Below are 15,749 nucleotides of genomic sequence, written 5' to 3'. Positions count from 1 at the left end.
ACACTCGCATTGGACGCCTGAGAAACCTAATTAACTAGTTCTGTTCAAATGGCGACGGCCGTCCTCGGCTTGCTCCACTCGAGCCCAGAAGGTATGGAAAATGGTAAGAAACTTTCGATGAAAGACCTACCGCCTAGTCTTCAAGGAAAAAGGGTCGCTTGGCGGTATTGATGTTTCTACCAAGATTGGGATTGTGTGGCAGCTTGGCCCTACTAGCTTCGAAAACAATCCCATTGTCGTACAAGCAAATACGATGGCCCCCATCAAAAGAGCCACATGAGGGTACGATCATGGGGGCAGGCCGCTGATTCCTTCGGTATGGCAGCCTGATGGCATAACTATTGGTTGATCGATCATGATAAGCACTAGCGAAAAATTGGCGCACGGGAAAGAAGGGGAAGGCTCACTAGCACTTGATTGCTGTCTTCTTCGGAGCAAATCAGCGTCATCCTCCCACCCCGCATCGGACGGTCCGGCTTCTTTGACGGCGAATGCGCATCGCCGCCTGGGTGTTGTCTTCCATATGCAGGATTATCGGTGTACAGTGAGGGGTCATAAGCTCTCTGACCACCTAGATACTCGGTCAGTGATTTCTAGGCCGGACGATAGAACAAGCTTGAACCACCATTGACCCGAATGTTGCTGTTCGGTACTGTATCGAAGATACAGACACCCCCTCTCAATGTTGGCCACAGCTAGCAATTGGATATCATGGCGCACCACCCTGAAGCTTGGTATTGGGGTTTGACGTTGTGATTGGTGATCACGGAGGTAATCTCAGCTAACTGTAGGTGGCTTAGTGGGTGCATCTGGATATAGACAACGCTTTTGTATATGCAAAGCCATCACTCCCGCTTGTTGAATCCCAGTGTCCTCCTTGATCTTTTGGAGCTGAACCAGGACCCAATCCCGTAAAGCATCCGTCGCAGTATGGGCTGTCCCTGCAATATAAAGAGGCCATAGTAAGGGCATACTACGTGCAGCTCTCAAATTCCTCGATTTGCCTGTCTTGCTGCAGAGTTCAAGGACGTATGGGGCACTGTAGCATATATCGTTCGAGTTCTCCTGCACAAGAGCGGTCGAACTGTGGAGTAAGTGGCTGTATGGTAAGGAAGACAACATATTCAGACGTGGTAATAACTCCTGTACGATTGCCTGGTGTAAGATTATTCGCGCACAGCGCTGCAAATTCCAAGTATGAGCCATTTCAATACTAGAATATGTATGGGATCGCCCAAGATACATGTCGTCAGTGTCGTGCGAGATTGTGGTGGTATATCCATGGGCTGTTGAAATTTTCTGGGACCAGCGCTTCAAGTCTTCATCGACAGACAAGAGCCGCGAAATATGCCGAGACGGACTCTCCTTGTTTATGGTATCATCCGTGATGGAGGCCAGAACGGCGCAGGCCTCAACAATGATGTCTGCTAGGCTGCTAGAAGGTGCTTCCTGTGCCGTTTCTAAATCGCGAGCCTCCATCATGCAGTTCACCATCGTCGTCGGCACCCGCACCCTTCGGTGAAGACAGTTGACTAGCTATCAATCAAAGTCAGAATAATGCTCTCATAATACTCTACATGATACTCACGATCTCAGTGCGCAGGTTGACAAACATGCTTCGACCAACCCTGTTACGCAGCTGGCTGACTCCTCGGAGCTGTAACAGTGTCAAGGCACCATCAACATGTCTATCCCAGGGACTCAGTCCGCTATCAAAGTTACAGGCTACTGTCTGGTTGATGTTAGCCCCGAGTCCAAGGACCTATTCTGTCCTAGGAGACTTACCTCATACAATACTAGGAGCGTCACAGCGACTAACATCTCATCGGAAGCCGCCTGCACGGGGTCTGAAAGTGTTGCACGAATGGCGCGAAGAGCCCCAGAGTATTTTTGGCCCGCAGCATGAGCCAGGGAGGGTGAGTTCCTTAGGTACGATAGGCTTACCAATCCCACAGCAGTGACGAGGCTAGCCAAATATCCAGGTCCTGTGGCTCGCGCATATACTACAGAAAAACAGTCAGGGTGACCAGGGACTTGTCCATATCCCCTGGTAAGATAATGGTTGCGAAAGAAATACAGTGCTTTATCTTCGTGTGATATCGCAATCTTTGACCAAGGGTCATGATCAAATATTTCTTTGGACTGAAGGGGTAAAGTCCGTTGAGGTTTCTCGGATCTTACAGGTGCCGTATGGATACCATGTAGTGGAATGTGAGGTGGATCTTCACCGAGTGACGATTGAGCCTTGTCCAGAACATCCACTGTCTGATCCCGGATTGTGAGAGAATTCTGATTCCGGTAACCATCACATCTGGAACCCGCCCTGGCACATTGACCGCATGTCGGTCTCGACAGGTCGCACTGATTGAAGAGTCGGGTTAGTCGTATGCAGCCTCAACAAAACAGCATTGGTTTATACTTTTCTTCTTTTAATTCGACATTCTAAACATGCCCTGCTGGGCTTGCCGCGATAGACCATGTTGCGTCACAACCCGAGAAGATGAACGCTGGGGTGGAAAGTAGAATGTATAACTAGTGAACAATACGCCACCAACGACGACGGGAAAAACTCCTGTTCCGTCGAGGTGCATGCCATATTCGGCATAGCGCTGTCTGTAGCAGGCCCACTTTTAGTTGGATCTACACCGAGTAGACGCTCACTATTGGTCATTGATGCCAATTACTAATGAGCTAGGCTGAAATTGTTGCTAGCTCTATAAGAGACCTTGTGGATACTATTCTATACTTTCAGAATAGCAACCCTTCACCTGGAGTTCCATATCGTCGAGCTGGATACTCCTTCCAGCAATGCCAGAATGGTGCACAGCACTGATGAGGTGGCGTCTAAATCCCCAATGGCATTAATAATCATGTAGCTATTTAATCCTTCTCACTTCCCGTCTCTTCATAGCAACTTTTCTCTATCACTGCATCACTTCTCCTTATACTTCACTTGAATTACCTCAACTCATCCCTCGAGATCATGAGGAACACTATCGCACTAGTCACCGGTGCAACCGGTAACCAAGGTGGTGCCACCGCACGTCAACTGCTGAACGCCGGAATCAAAGTCCACGCACTTGTCCGGGACCCCTCATCCAAACCAGCCCTTGAGCTCCAGCGTTTCGGAGCGCAACTCTTTGAGGGCAACTTCGACAATTCGTCGTCTATAAAGGCCGCAGCTGAAGGTGTCACCGCAGTCTTTCTAAACGTATCGCCTTCATTGGCCGACACCGAAAGCGAGGTGACCCATGCAAAGAATATCATCGACGCCGCTATCGCAGCCAAAACAGTCAACACCATCGTTTATTCCAGCGTTACAATGACGGGAAAGCACGAGTCATTCCCGAACTGGGGCCCTGACTATCCCCTGGCATGGTATTGGACCAACAAGGACCGCATTGAGAAAATGGTGCGAGGATCCGGCATTACACACTGGACCATCCTTCGGCCTGCATTCCTCATGTACAACTACCACAACCCAGTCGCTTCCTTCATGTTCCCTGAACTGGTCAAGGAACACGTCTTCCTGACGGCCTACAAGCCCACCACTCCGATGGCTGTGCTTGACCCCAATGATGTTGGGAAATTCGCGGCAGCTGCGATTGCCGACCCTGGTGCCTATGACAAACATGAGATAGACTTGGGTGTTGAAAGTCTAACACCGGCGGAGATTGCGAAGGAGCTGAGTCGAGTCAGTGGGAGAGACATTGCTGCTCAATTTTATAGTGACGAAGAGGCGAAGGAACTTGCAGCGAAGGACCCGAAAATCAGGTCTCAGCTATGGACGAATGAGGTTGGGTATCACGTCGACTTCGAAAAGCTTAAGAAGTATCCGATTCGCTTGGCTACCTTCTCGGAGTATCTTGACAACCATCGGGACGAGGTTCTGGAGACATTCCGCTAGTTTTCCTTTTTGCACTACCTCGGGACTCCAGTCTCCTTATATATCTCTATTATAGCTGGCTTCATAAATGAACTGAAGCCCCAAGGGCGAAATATGCTCGTGTCGCCGAGTCTGTGTATATAGAATGACTTCGCTGGTCTCGGTCTTATATTTGGCTTGCCTGCGAGAATGTATCCCATGAAACAGAGCTAGATGATCTTGCGAACAGAAAGATCGGCAGAGCTAGCACTGAGTTAATATTTCGATGCTGTCAATATCAACCCACGTCTGTTTGAGCCAAACCGTACGCAACATCACACTAGTCATGAATAGTAGTTCGTACATCCATTAAAATATAGTAGTAGTACTAGTCCAGTATATATATATATCCGAAACGACACGCCAACTCTCACCACCAACCAGAAATCCGACGACAAAGCGGAACACAGCATACAACCTCTTACATTGAAGACAAATAAGCGTATTAATGCTATCTCGTCAAGAGGCATCATCAAAAAGAACAAAATTCACACCCAAAAGTTACCCACACAAGGATATCATTATCAATTTAGCTAAACGGGATATATATGAAATAGTTGTTGCTGCTTTCAACAGCTCGTCTCGATGGTGTAGTTGGTTATCACGTGGGTCTCATACTACAGTATGACGTGGAAGCAATAACTTCCATGCGATCCCAAGGCCGGGAGTTCGAACCTCCCTCGGGACATTTCTTTTTACTACTCGTGGATGAGTAGTCACGTGACAATTGATTCCCGCCGGAGGGAGATACAGATAAAAAGTAAATATCCTTTTTTTGTTATATTGTGAAGTGGAGAGTAGATGGAGATACTGAGTAGGCTCTTGGGAAGAATTCAAAAAAACCTTTTAGACTAGGGACATAGTAACCGCCACTGCGACCACACATAGCATTCTCTGCTGTTATCTTTATTGTAGCGATGTATCTAAGTCGAAATATCCATGTTGAATCTATAGCTGTCTAGATAGAATATAAGAATATCGTATAAGAAGAGAAAGTCCCCGGTCACATCACTCATCCACATTATATATGAAAACAAATCACATCAACCCGAAAAAAAAAACATGTCACTTTTCATACTCGCCAAAAGAACAATTAAACAGTCTATCGCTTTTGATAATCGGATCAGTATAGTATGAGCTTCTCATGCCCAGCCCCGCTTGATTTTCCATCTCATAAACGCTGCAGCGAGCGGGAATAGACAGATCGAGAATCCGATCCAGGCGAAAAGGACACCAAAATCAAGCCCGATCCGAGAATGTGTATCGAAGAGAATGGTGCGCAATGCCTCGACGACTATCATCCATTAGCTTAGTTAACTAGACTATATGAGTGTGGGACTTACTTCTGTGAAGAGGCCAGGCGTATCCCCATCTGAAGAAACCTGGTGCCAGATCCAAAGCATAGAACCCGGTGGCCACGTTGGTGATCACCCAGAAGATGAGGAAGAGCGCACTCCAAGGGAGACCGATAATCATTGCCATGTTCTCACATGGGAAACCGAGGGCACACATGCCCACCCAATTCAGCATCCAGTAGACAACGAAGGACCCATGGCCGTAGGCATTGGGGTTGTAGGCGGTCTGGGTGTCGGGTGCGGAGGGGTTTGTGAACGGGATCTGGAAGGCCAGTGACACAAAGGAGTAGAACAGCGAGAGGAAGAAGTATGTGCCGATGTTGGACAGGATGCGCCAGAGGAGCCACTGCGGGATTTTCAGCGGCGGATGGTTGCCCTTGATGAATTGCATGTGTATGGGCATCATGAATGGGGTGTTGAAAAAGGCAAGGATGATCAGATAGATGAGACCAATACTGACGGCGGGAGTAATAACGGCTGGGACGAAGGGTCGAAGGTCCACAGAGGTGAATCCGATTGCTGGGTTGATGGCCTGTGGCGCTTGACTGATGTTGTACCCTTCCTGAGCGACGGTCTGTATCCAGCGTGGTCCGAAGTACGACCGGACGGCCACGTCTAATTCGTATAGAAAGGGATTGATGTAGTCGTAATAGGTAGTCGGATCGCGTGCACTAATCGTGACGAACTCGGCCGCGCCGTATGGGTCGTACGACGAGTTGCCGTTGGTGACAGCATTGCGAAGAAGTGCAGTGGCATTGGAGTTGACAATAACAGCTGCATAAGCATGCTCGTCGTACACCGACTGGCGCACAGCCCAAGGATCATTGTTGAAGTCTGCAGGAGACTTGATCGTATAGCCTAGATGCTCGCTGCTGGAGTCAAGTATCTGATTCACGACCTCGGTCACGGCTGGGCCCACAATTGGGGTCTCATTTCGGTAGGGCTCCAGCTGGCCGTCGAAGTCGACAACCCAAACCGTTAGCGCAGGAAACCTGGACTCCGCCTGAAATTGTACGGCCCAGAACAGGGATAAAATGCAAAGGATGAAGACACAAAGTAGCAAGACTAGGTAGCATAACGATTAGCGAAAGAATACTGATGAATCATGTGTTTAGCACTAACCTGTCCGGCCCCACTGAAAGAACACGCTGCGACGAGTAGCCCTGAGCGCAGGATCAAAGAACGAGACGGCCACAGGAGGAGCCTCAGCCTTGTTGCCAGCCTCGGCCATCTGTACCTTATCGGAGCTCATGTTTTAGCGCAAGTATAGGGAGGTAAGTCCGATGTGCGAGGGAAAATGGTATGGGTAGCAAGAGAAAGAAGACCATGGCAGACGAAAATATCATGCCACCCAAGCGCCCGACAGGCCCAGAGGAGCGATGGTCAGATTTAAAAGAGTCCATGTTCGCTCTGGCTGCTATCTAACCAACGCAACGATCGTCCATTGGTGGCTCAATCATCGCTACTGAAATTCGGCAACGGCTGACTCGGGGAATTTTCCGAAATTAGTAATGATCAAACTCCGAGAGCGCAGGCTTCGCCTTTTCGGAGCGCGAGAGAGAAAACTTCGCTCTCCGCCGGGCCGAGCCAAGGAATTCCGGGTATATTTTTAAGGAAAATTGGCTGGCCCATGGTCCTGCTTGGCTGGTCGGGTGCATTCCATTCCAATCTTATCTGATTCGACCAAGTCTAACGCTGCTTTTGTGCTTCTTTAGGTTACACATAAATAAGCAACGCCTCGGATGCCTGGACAGTAAATGTTGCCTGCCCTTCTGATGCTTTGATTGTCTCCAGTTCCTTTGTACCCTGTAATTCGCATGTCGCGTTCGCAAAGGTCTGTCCTCCGATGGTGATCGCTCCCTCTCCGACGATCGTTGTCGCGGCATCTCCGGTCAATCGCAACGCGGAGACGGAAGTGGATGTTGAAGGAATGCCACTCAATGTCACGCTCACGTTGCTTCTTGTCCCTGAGGTGTAATACGCCGAGTTGTACAACAACACACGAATGGGCTGGTCACTACTGTCATAGAAGGCGTATGCTGCGAACCGGCTATCTCCAGTGTCTAACTGGGCGACTTTGGAGGCACCGGAGAGTGCAAGGGCGGCTGTATAGGCGCCGTAGAACGGCGCATTTACCGACTCGTCCCACCAACAGTACGGGCCTTGTAACCATGATCAGCTTGTGGCCAATCAAACAGAACAGGAACGTGAGATACGTACAGTTGCCGATTGTTCCTTGGTGGAAGAACAATTGCTGTCAACGTTAGATTCAAACGGCTCGTTCCAAATTTGGGTTGGCATGGCAGGTAGACCTACTTTAACTCCTAGAATGGTGGCTTGCATGACATAGTCCAGGATCCAAAGCCCGGCACCGAAGGTAGGGCTAATACCACCACCTCCACCGGTGGCTAGCTTCGTTTAGCATCTAATAAGGCACGTGCTGGGAAAAAACATACCTGAGTTCGTTTCTCCCATGACAAAATCTTTATTGAGCCCCTGGGCAGCCACTACTTGGCTCTGAAACTCTGACACTCCCTCCACTATCTCGGTATGGCTCATCAGTTCATCCAGGTCTGCAGTAGAGGCGGATTGCGGATAGTAATGATGACAGAAAGAGCGCACGTATTGGGTGCTATCGGTATCTTCCTCTTTCTCGGCTAGATTGCTGACGGTAAACGTATCCAAGTCGAAGAAGACCCCAGCTTGGGTGAAAGATGTTTCGTCTAAAGCACTTCCCACAGATGCTTGCCATGAGACCTGCGAGGCTGCATCAGTTGCAGCTGTCCATGACTGGCCGTCCGCAATTGGATCACTTGAAGTGAAGACTGGCAAGGGATTAGCGCTTCCTGTTCCGAAGGTAAGTAGATTGCTGTGAGCATACAGTTTGGTTCGTTTCCGAGCTCAATAGCATAGAGAGTAGCAATGTTTGACTTGGCGACCTTCGCTGCGGCGATTGTATTGTTGATGTTGTTCAGTCGTCTGTTGAGCCCTAAACGTATTTCAGCATTTTGGCTTACGAGTCCAAAAAGGGAAATTGTGGCTAGTTATGACATACCAATTGTCACGGCTCCTTCATAAGCAGCTGCTATCTCCATGAAAGAGTCACCGAACGTGAGTGACTCTGGTGCATCATCCGGTGAGTCAACGCTGTATGAGACCGCCGATGATAAGGAGGCATTGTATGTCGCGCGATCCCTTGAAAAAAGCTTAGCATGTCAATTGGAAGTAAAAAGGGCCATAGATAGCTCACTGTGTTGTTCCTCCAATTCGAATAGGCGAATAAGATCCTGATGCATCCTGCAGTCGTCCCAAGCAAGAGTTTGTCAATGGGAGTTGTTGGAAATATTCAGGAAAGGCAAAGAATTCGAATCTTGTTATAGTTAGACCTCAAATCTCTTCCGATAGAATAGGATGCCATACGAAACGCCCACAGGAGCAGCATCTAGCTCACCACTGGACTTTGCTGGAGCTGACGATGGGATTTCAAAACCGAGGCCATTGACTCCGCTCCCAGTAACCAGCAGAAGGGCTGGAACAATAGAAGCAATTATCCTGATGCCAGACATGAGTAGAGACGCGATTGAATTGTACGTAAAAGCGGCCTTGTCTATGCTTCTAGTGAGAGTGTACTTGCTCACGGGTCTCCAGAAACTCCCTTTTCAATTATCGTAGTCAACCGAAATGGACTCTTCAAACTCATACATCCGCCGGGCGTGCCATCGGTTATTATGGAGCCACCTCGGATAAATTGATGTGAGGGGCGATCAAACAACAACTGAGTTTATTGAAGACGATCGGTGAATGGCTGGCCATCGATGGACACCGGCGGAGATCGTGGTCATTGCGGGGGCGGGGCTGTGACGAATGGATCAGGAGTTCTTCCACCAAACATCAGCTGCATGGAAGACCAGTTAGTAGGGAAGATCTGTTTGTGTGAGAGTAATTCAAGAAAGGGGAAAGATGTTGGGAGGGGAACTGCTCGACCGGAGTCTTCTCTCTCGATACGGTGAGCCTGGTTCACGTGCCTCGAGATCGCGTTGCTCTCGAGTTGGGAGTCTCCCAGTCTACCATCCATCGAAGTGTTCCCAAAACACCTTGATACGATTACTCGGATGTACTCAATCTCCTTGAACTTATCATGACTATCCCATCAATTACTGCTCTTGGGGACGACCCCAATACTACGCACCGCCTAAATGCCTGTGCCTATCAGCAGTCAGCAATCACCACTTCTGGCAGCATCCAATATGTGGCTTTTTATACCTCGCGGGGAGTAGCAGACTCTAGAAGAGTCACAATTGCACGCCATGATTTCCGAGACACTTCATCCGACTGGCAATACTTGACTTTTGAAGATTACAACCAGACGACCGATGACGGACATAATACCATATCCATCGGGATCTGTGCTGGTGATGAAACAATTCATGTGTCATTTGACCACCACTGCGATGCGCTGAAGTATCGCATCTCGCGACCAGGTCTAGCAAATGATCCAAGCGAGTCGAGTTGGACGGCAGGCAATTTCAGCCCGATTTTAGATCATCTACCCGGCTGCGACGGTCTCCTGGACGTCACATATCCACGATTCATACCCACAGACAAAGATATGTACTTTGAGTGTCGCATTGGAAAGTATGTGAAGGCTCAAAATTCTCGGGACAGCAGAATCTGACGATAAGCCGTAGAGCAGGTGCCGGTTCCGATGTCCTATATCGCTACAATCCTGATACCGCGCAATTTGTCTATCTCGGCACCTACCTGGTTGGAAGACAGTCTAACCCATACCCCAATGGGTTATCATATCATTCACCAAGTAACAGCCTACATGTGACTTGGACAAATCGACACTTTATCGAGTATGAAGGAGCAAACGACAGTGCTTCCACAGCCCACAAAGCGCAAGCTGGACCTAATGGCCCCGAGAATAACGAAGGTCTATATTATGCGTACAGTCATAACAATGGTGTTACATGGAATGGGCCAAACCAGAAGTCAGTGGCTGTTCTTTCAGCACGCCCGGGGACCGGGCTCGAGTCCCAAGATAGTCGACTACTCGTTAAGGATATTCCTCACAACAGTGGTATCATGAACCAGGAGGCACAGTACGTTGACTCTAAGGGAGGAGTGCATGTACTGAATCGAGAAAACACCACCGGAAAGGAAACGTGGGTGCACTACTACCGCTCCCCATCGGACAACCAGTGGAGCTTCTTCGTGCTACCTGAAATCTATCCTACGCCTACTGGGCCTCGAGGCAAACTTGTTCATAGCGAGAAGCTCAATGCCGTCTTCTTCGTTCTCCCGTCGAATACGGAGAATGAGCTGCTGATCGCGCGGAGAAGTATGCGTGATATAGATGGAGAATTTAGTGTAGTATGGCGACAACATGGATACAGTGGAGAGCCACTGATCGACGAAGAAGCCTTCAAGACTTTTGGCGTTCTGTCTATTCTCATATTGAGGGACGACCAAGAAGGTAACAGAAAGGTTGTCGTGCTCCTATTCGACGTCAATAAACTGGCATAATAAGGAGCATGTGATTATCAATATGCCTTGGTGAAATGCACGAAACAGTAACCAGTAGCAGCAATCCAGAGGCAGCCTGTAACCTGAAAGTCAATTTTATGTTAGCTCTTGCTCGTGGCTATGCACTCACTCGCACTAGGAATACATTTTCCACCAACAGGAGGCTCAGAAGATTGCCACCAGCTTCCAGTCGCCTCGGATTGCTTTAGGCCGAACCTCTAATGCAACCTGGACGAGGGATCTCCACGATCAGCCCCGCAGTTTCCCCAGGTTTTGGTGCCGGTTAATAGCCTGGGCAAGCTAGCTTGTGTGCTTAGCCAACACATACCATGGGGTTCTTCTTTGCAGACTTCGCATATATCTCCTAGATGGGAGTTGGTGGTAGCACCAGGTGCTATTATTGACAAACTTGACTTCGCCATGGCAGTTAGCGCAAAGATGCCCATCGACCGCAGAGCGCTTGAGGACACCACGGTGGTGAGCAATAAGCAAGGGCCATGGTGGAAGGATACTGGTCTACGAAAGCTGAACTTGATGCTGTTCTTCCTCATGTTCAGCGAGTTTACTCAAGGCTATGATGCTTCCTTGATCAACAACGTGCAAGAACTGAACGTTTGGCAAGAGGGCATGTCAAGTATTGTATTAGTAGCTCGTCCGGTTGACTGACCATGCGATACAGATTTCAACCATCCTCATGGTAGCCTCTTGGGAGCTATGAGTGCAATGTATTGGATAGGTCAGAGCGGAAATTGACCCTGGCGAGTTTTCTTTGGTTTAATGACCGGTTTAGGAAACATCGTTGGCGTTGTCTTCATCTCCTTCATCTCCGACAGGCTCGGCCGCAGATACTGCCTGTTTTTCGGAGCCATTTTATGCCTTGCTGGTACTGGCATGGCTACCGGCGCCTCTAGTGCTGGTTTATTCATCGCTGCTCGCCTGCTCCTAGGTATGGGCGGCGTGGTAGTCGCTGCGATCGGGCCAGTCTGGATGGGTGAATTAGCCTACCCAGACCATCGGGCGACAGCAACTTCCATGTCAAACACTACATATAGTGCTGGATCCATCATCGCAGCATGGATTACATTCGGATCATTCCGACTTGCAAGCGCATGGTATGTCCAACTGCCTGGGACCATACCTCCTGAAACTTATCAGAGATAGGGCATGGCGTATTCCCACCGTCTTCCAGGCGCTCCCTTCCGTGATCCAACTAATTGGAGCCTTCATTTTGCCAGAGTAAGCAGCACCAGAGCCACTCAAATATCCCTCTAACAATGATAGATCCCCCCGCTGGCTCATCAGCCGCGGCCGCGAACAAGCCGCCCTCGCCATCCTAGCCAAATACCACGGCAACGGCGACGCCCAGGACGTCGTAGTACAACAAGAATACCAAGAGATGAAAGAGACCATCGAGCTCGAGATCGCTGCGAAGAAGACCTCCTGGAAAGAACTCATCAACTCCCGCGGGAACAGATGGCGCTCATTCATCCTAATATGGTGTGGTTAGTTCATCCCCCCCCGGCCTGCACCTCTCATCCACCACCACCTAACATCAAACACAACCAGGAATCTGCAAACAATGGTCCGGCAACGGCCTTATAAGCTACTACCTCAGCAGCATGCTCAAATCTGCCGGGATAACCCGCGAAGTTGACACAACCCTGATCACCGCAACAAGCCAAATGTTCAGTTTCGCCTGTGCGCTAGCCTTCGCCTTCCTCCCCGGCCGAGTCGGACGAAGACCCCTTCTGCTCTGGTCCATGGGACTCATCTGGCTCGTCTTTGCACTCATCACCGCCTGTACGGGCATATTCGTCGAAACAGGGAGCCAGTCTGCATCGTATGCCACCGTCGCGTTCATCTATATATACAATGGAGTACATAATCTTGGGTGGACTGGTGCGATGATGCTATACGGTTAGTATACATATTCCAAAACCTCTCATAGCCCTTATCAAATATGCAGCCTCATCTAAAATGAAAACGAATGCTTGAATACAAGACTTACCAACAAATACAGTCGTCGAGATCCTCCCCTACTCCATCCGAGCCAAAGGCATCGCCCTCTTCTGGCTCGTCACCGGCGCCACAGGGGCATTCAACACATATGTCAATCCACTGGGAATCGATGCGTTCGCATGGAAGTATTATTTCTTCTATGTGGGGTGGATTATCGTTGAGTTTGTGGTGGTGTATTTCTTCTTTATTGAGGTTGGTTTATGCTATTCTTTTCAGTTCCCCTTTCCATAATCTTAAGTTGCATGACAATGGTGATGGCAGTGGTGGTGGCTAATGTTATGGTATATCTACAGACGAAGGGTCCGAGTCTGGAGCAGATTGCGCTGCTGTTCGATGGGAAGGATGCGGTGGTTAGTCATGCTAATCCGGTGGCGGAGGAGTTTTTGGATGAGAAGGAGAAGGCGGAGGCGAAGGAGATTGAAGTAGCTCGGTAGGGAGTTGATTAGTTGATTGGATTAACTGGTCAAGAGAGACGAGTGGTTATGATTTACGGTGTCGGTAGGAGAGGTATGAAATAGGTAATTTTGAGACTCGTTATTCCTGGTAGTCGCTATTAAATCTATTCGGAACAAACAAATGAACAAGCAACAGAAAGGAATCATCACCATCGGCACATGATACTCAGCAGTGATTTCGTACACTGCCCATTTCCGTATGGGCAGGACATGAGATGGAAAAAGGAACAAGTGGGAAAAAGAACAAACTGCACTAACGAAAACAAAGCATCCCGCGGCGGTATGCAATATAATGACACACAAGAAAGGAAATGAAACAGGGGGAAATATAAAAAGGAAAAATAAAAGAAAACCCGGATATTAAAGAACATAGACCGCCGTGCTGTCTATGCAGTAGGATGCTGTCCCAGAATGATTTGTACAGGCGTTATCGCATAATGCAAGTTTTTTTTGTAGTGGAACCGTTTACTCGGGCTTGCGGCCAACCATGAGGTACATGGGAGTGAACAGCTTCTTCTCACCACCGGCGACGAGGCAGTCACCAGCCAAGGCCAGACTGTCGGCGGTCTTCTGAGAGCCCTTGGGGAAGAGACCGACCTTCTCCATGGCCCCAACGAAGCGGTGAGCAATGCCACGGCCCCACCAGGTCATGCGAGCGATGGTGAAGAAATCCCAGGGAGAGGTCAGGTGCTTGAAGGAACCGGCCAAGGGGTAGTACCAGGGGATGGTGTCGGGGCGGTCAGCCAAATCCTCGTTGTGGAGGAGCTCGAAACCGGCGTTCTTCATGGCGTCAAGACCCTCGGAGACCTTGACCATGTTGGAGATACCGTCACCCTGCTCGATACCCAGACGAATCTTGCGGTGCTCGGCGTTGCTGTTGTCGTACTCCTCGGTCATCAACCATTCGTAGACACCGAAAACACCACCGGGCTTCAGGACACGGAAGATTTCCTTGTAGACACCCTCGAGCTCGGGAGCATGGCAGGTAGCCTCAATGGCGTAGACAGCGTCGAAGGAGTTGTCCTCGAACTTCATCTGCATGAAATCTCCCTTCTCGAAGGTCAGCTTGTGGGCCAGACCCTCACGCTCAGCGTAGCGCGTAGCGCGCTGGATCTGGTAGTCGTTGTTGTTCAGACCGACCACATTGGCGTCGGTGAACTTGACAATCTCACGGGCAGGACCTCCGACACCGCAGCCAACATCGAGGACCTTCATGCCGGACTTGATGCCGATCTGATGGGCGAGGTAGTGTTCGTGGCGAGCGATGGCCTGGTGGAAGCCTTCGCCAGGAGAGAAGCGGCAGAAGTGGAAGGAGGTACCCCATCCATACTCGTAGAAGTCCGTGGCAAGGTTGTAGTAGCTATAGAGAATTCGAGTCAGTACTGAAGGTCAACGCCAATGGATTGTGTCCTAATGACGGTACATACTGTCTGGTCAAGGTCGCATACTCGGCGCGACGGGCCTAGAACCTCCAGATATTAGTATAAGGCTGAGTATTAATATCGAAAAGGAGATATTCGCGAGCGTACCGCACGGATCTCTTCAGTCTCTTCCTCAGCGCTCTTGTTGTCCCAGTGCTTGAAGTACTCGTCGACAGCAGCCTTCTGAGCGGCAGCATCCTTGTTGCGCATGGCAGCGAAACCACCCTGAGCTTCAGCGGACTTTCCATGGAGGACGCGGTTGAACTCCGCATCACGCGCATGGTTCTCCTGTTCGAGAGCTGCGGGAGCCATTGTTGACAACAATTGGAAATTAAAGTGGGATAAAAAGGGGTGGATCGGTCAAGAAGCACAGGTGTCCGGAGTAGATGATTCGGAGACAGCAACTTGAAGAGGCGATTGAGGCAGTTTTATAACCACAAACACGATCCTGAGAAGTGAAAAAAGGCCAGACAGGCAGATAAGAAGTGAAGAAGAGGAAAACGAAAGGATACGAAGAAGCAAGCGAGGCCAACGCAGCAGTTAATGCGATCGCCCGAAAGAAAGGGGAGGCGGAATTACGACTGACTTTGACATTTCCCCAGCCAATCACCGCTGTGCCGCTGGCCAGCCAACCAGACGGCGGGGGGCTAGGCCCAAACAGGCATCCTGGGGTTCTGGCCCGGAAAATGTTGTGTCCGACAATAACGGTGGAACAGCGCTAATCCGCATTAGGAAGTTGACCAGGGCGTTCCTGGCCGTATCGAGGCACTGCGTATCGCGTATCGCGTATCCAGTGCGTATTCCACCAGGCATCTCTATATCCGCAGATCGCACGGAGGCTATGCTATCAAGGTTGATGCCGCAGGATCAGGATCTGTACTGCAAGGTATCATTTAGGATCCTGTACTCTGTATGTTCGACTCAGGATCACGCACATTCCTAATCCGATGACTATTCTCCTTACGCAGATGGACGAATGACCGCCCGTTGATTCCTTCCATGCATGTGATGCAAGTACTTGCAGTCAAGTCACATGACTATATGT

The 15,749-nt window shown here is 49.7% G+C and overlaps 7 protein-coding genes and 1 non-coding gene across 8 annotated transcripts; 4 read left to right on the top strand and 4 right to left on the bottom strand.

Moving 5' to 3' along the window:
- Window positions 1-777: 777 nt before the first annotated feature.
- ASPBRDRAFT_24639 (uncharacterized protein) lies at window positions 778-2,671 on the bottom strand (the record flags this gene model as incomplete). Its single annotated transcript, XM_067622069.1, has 4 exons — window positions 778-1,536; window positions 1,589-1,657; window positions 1,786-2,361; window positions 2,552-2,671. The coding sequence occupies 4 exons, from the start codon at window positions 2,669-2,671 to the stop codon at window positions 778-780; spliced, it is 1,524 nt and encodes a 507-aa protein (XP_067484172.1).
- Window positions 2,672-2,941: 270 nt separating this feature from the next.
- Window positions 2,942-3,997, top strand: ASPBRDRAFT_36097 (NmrA/HSCARG family protein). The gene has a single exon (XM_067623432.1). The coding sequence runs from the start codon at window positions 2,984-2,986 to the stop codon at window positions 3,905-3,907; it is 924 nt and encodes a 307-aa protein (XP_067484171.1). The 5' UTR covers window positions 2,942-2,983; the 3' UTR covers window positions 3,908-3,997.
- Window positions 3,998-4,504: 507 nt separating this feature from the next.
- ASPBRDRAFT_t32 lies at window positions 4,505-4,613 on the top strand. The gene has a single exon. It is a non-coding gene; the product is annotated as a tRNA-Met (tRNA).
- A 454-nt stretch (window positions 4,614-5,067) lies between these two features.
- Window positions 5,068-6,532, bottom strand: ASPBRDRAFT_111805 (SNG1 family protein; the record flags this gene model as incomplete). The annotated part of the gene is made up of 3 exons (XM_067616594.1): window positions 5,068-5,219; window positions 5,269-6,345; window positions 6,403-6,532. 3 exons carry the CDS (start codon window positions 6,530-6,532, stop codon window positions 5,068-5,070), a joined length of 1,359 nt encoding a protein of 452 aa, XP_067484170.1.
- A 464-nt stretch (window positions 6,533-6,996) lies between these two features.
- On the bottom strand, window positions 6,997-8,846 carry ASPBRDRAFT_49933 (glycosyl hydrolase family 79 C-terminal domain-containing protein; the record flags this gene model as incomplete). The annotated part of the gene is made up of 8 exons (XM_067626450.1): window positions 6,997-7,442; window positions 7,501-7,534; window positions 7,597-7,688; window positions 7,737-8,105; window positions 8,162-8,269; window positions 8,336-8,475; window positions 8,531-8,650; window positions 8,701-8,846. 8 exons carry the CDS (start codon window positions 8,844-8,846, stop codon window positions 6,997-6,999), a joined length of 1,455 nt encoding a protein of 484 aa, XP_067484169.1.
- Window positions 8,847-9,418: 572 nt separating this feature from the next.
- Window positions 9,419-10,809, top strand: ASPBRDRAFT_114124 (BNR repeat-containing protein; the record flags this gene model as incomplete). Its single annotated transcript, XM_067616796.1, has 2 exons — window positions 9,419-9,915; window positions 9,969-10,809. 2 exons carry the CDS (start codon window positions 9,419-9,421, stop codon window positions 10,807-10,809), a joined length of 1,338 nt encoding a protein of 445 aa, XP_067484168.1.
- A 420-nt stretch (window positions 10,810-11,229) lies between these two features.
- Window positions 11,230-13,262, top strand: ASPBRDRAFT_112511 (uncharacterized protein; the record flags this gene model as incomplete). Its single annotated transcript, XM_067616658.1, has 8 exons — window positions 11,230-11,443; window positions 11,489-11,545; window positions 11,600-11,921; window positions 11,971-12,045; window positions 12,091-12,311; window positions 12,376-12,726; window positions 12,830-13,020; window positions 13,122-13,262. The coding sequence occupies 8 exons, from the start codon at window positions 11,230-11,232 to the stop codon at window positions 13,260-13,262; spliced, it is 1,572 nt and encodes a 523-aa protein (XP_067484167.1).
- A 473-nt stretch (window positions 13,263-13,735) lies between these two features.
- On the bottom strand, window positions 13,736-15,252 carry erg6 (sterol 24-C-methyltransferase). The gene is made up of 3 exons (XM_067619557.1): window positions 14,813-15,252; window positions 14,711-14,745; window positions 13,736-14,643 (listed from the first exon to the last, which is right to left on the bottom strand). Exons 1-3 carry the CDS (start codon window positions 15,014-15,016, stop codon window positions 13,749-13,751), a joined length of 1,134 nt encoding a protein of 377 aa, XP_067484166.1. The 5' UTR covers window positions 15,017-15,252; the 3' UTR covers window positions 13,736-13,748.
- Window positions 15,253-15,749: the final 497 nt, after the last annotated feature.

Source organism: Aspergillus brasiliensis, assembly GCF_001889945.1.
Source record: "Aspergillus brasiliensis CBS 101740 unplaced genomic scaffold ASPBRscaffold_1, whole genome shotgun sequence".
Taxonomy (NCBI): Eukaryota; Fungi; Ascomycota; class Eurotiomycetes; order Eurotiales; family Aspergillaceae; genus Aspergillus; species Aspergillus brasiliensis.
This window is presented reverse-complemented; position numbering and strand designations above follow the sequence as displayed.

Excerpts from the sequence above, each read along its gene's own strand:
- ASPBRDRAFT_36097 (XM_067623432.1), top strand. The coding sequence starts at position 2,984 with ATGAGGAACACTATCGCACTAGTCACCGGTGCAACCGGTAACCAAGGT.
- erg6 (XM_067619557.1), bottom strand. The coding sequence starts at position 15,016 with ATGGCTCCCGCAGCTCTCGAACAGGAGAACCATGCGCGTGATGCGGAG. Across the intron at positions 14,746-14,812 it reads AGACTGAAGAGATCCGTGCG|GCCCGTCGCGCCGAGTATGC; the intron begins GTACGCTCGCGA and ends TGGAGGTTCTAG. Across the intron at positions 14,644-14,710 it reads TATGCGACCTTGACCAGACA|CTACTACAACCTTGCCACGG; the intron begins GTATGTACCGTC and ends AATTCTCTATAG.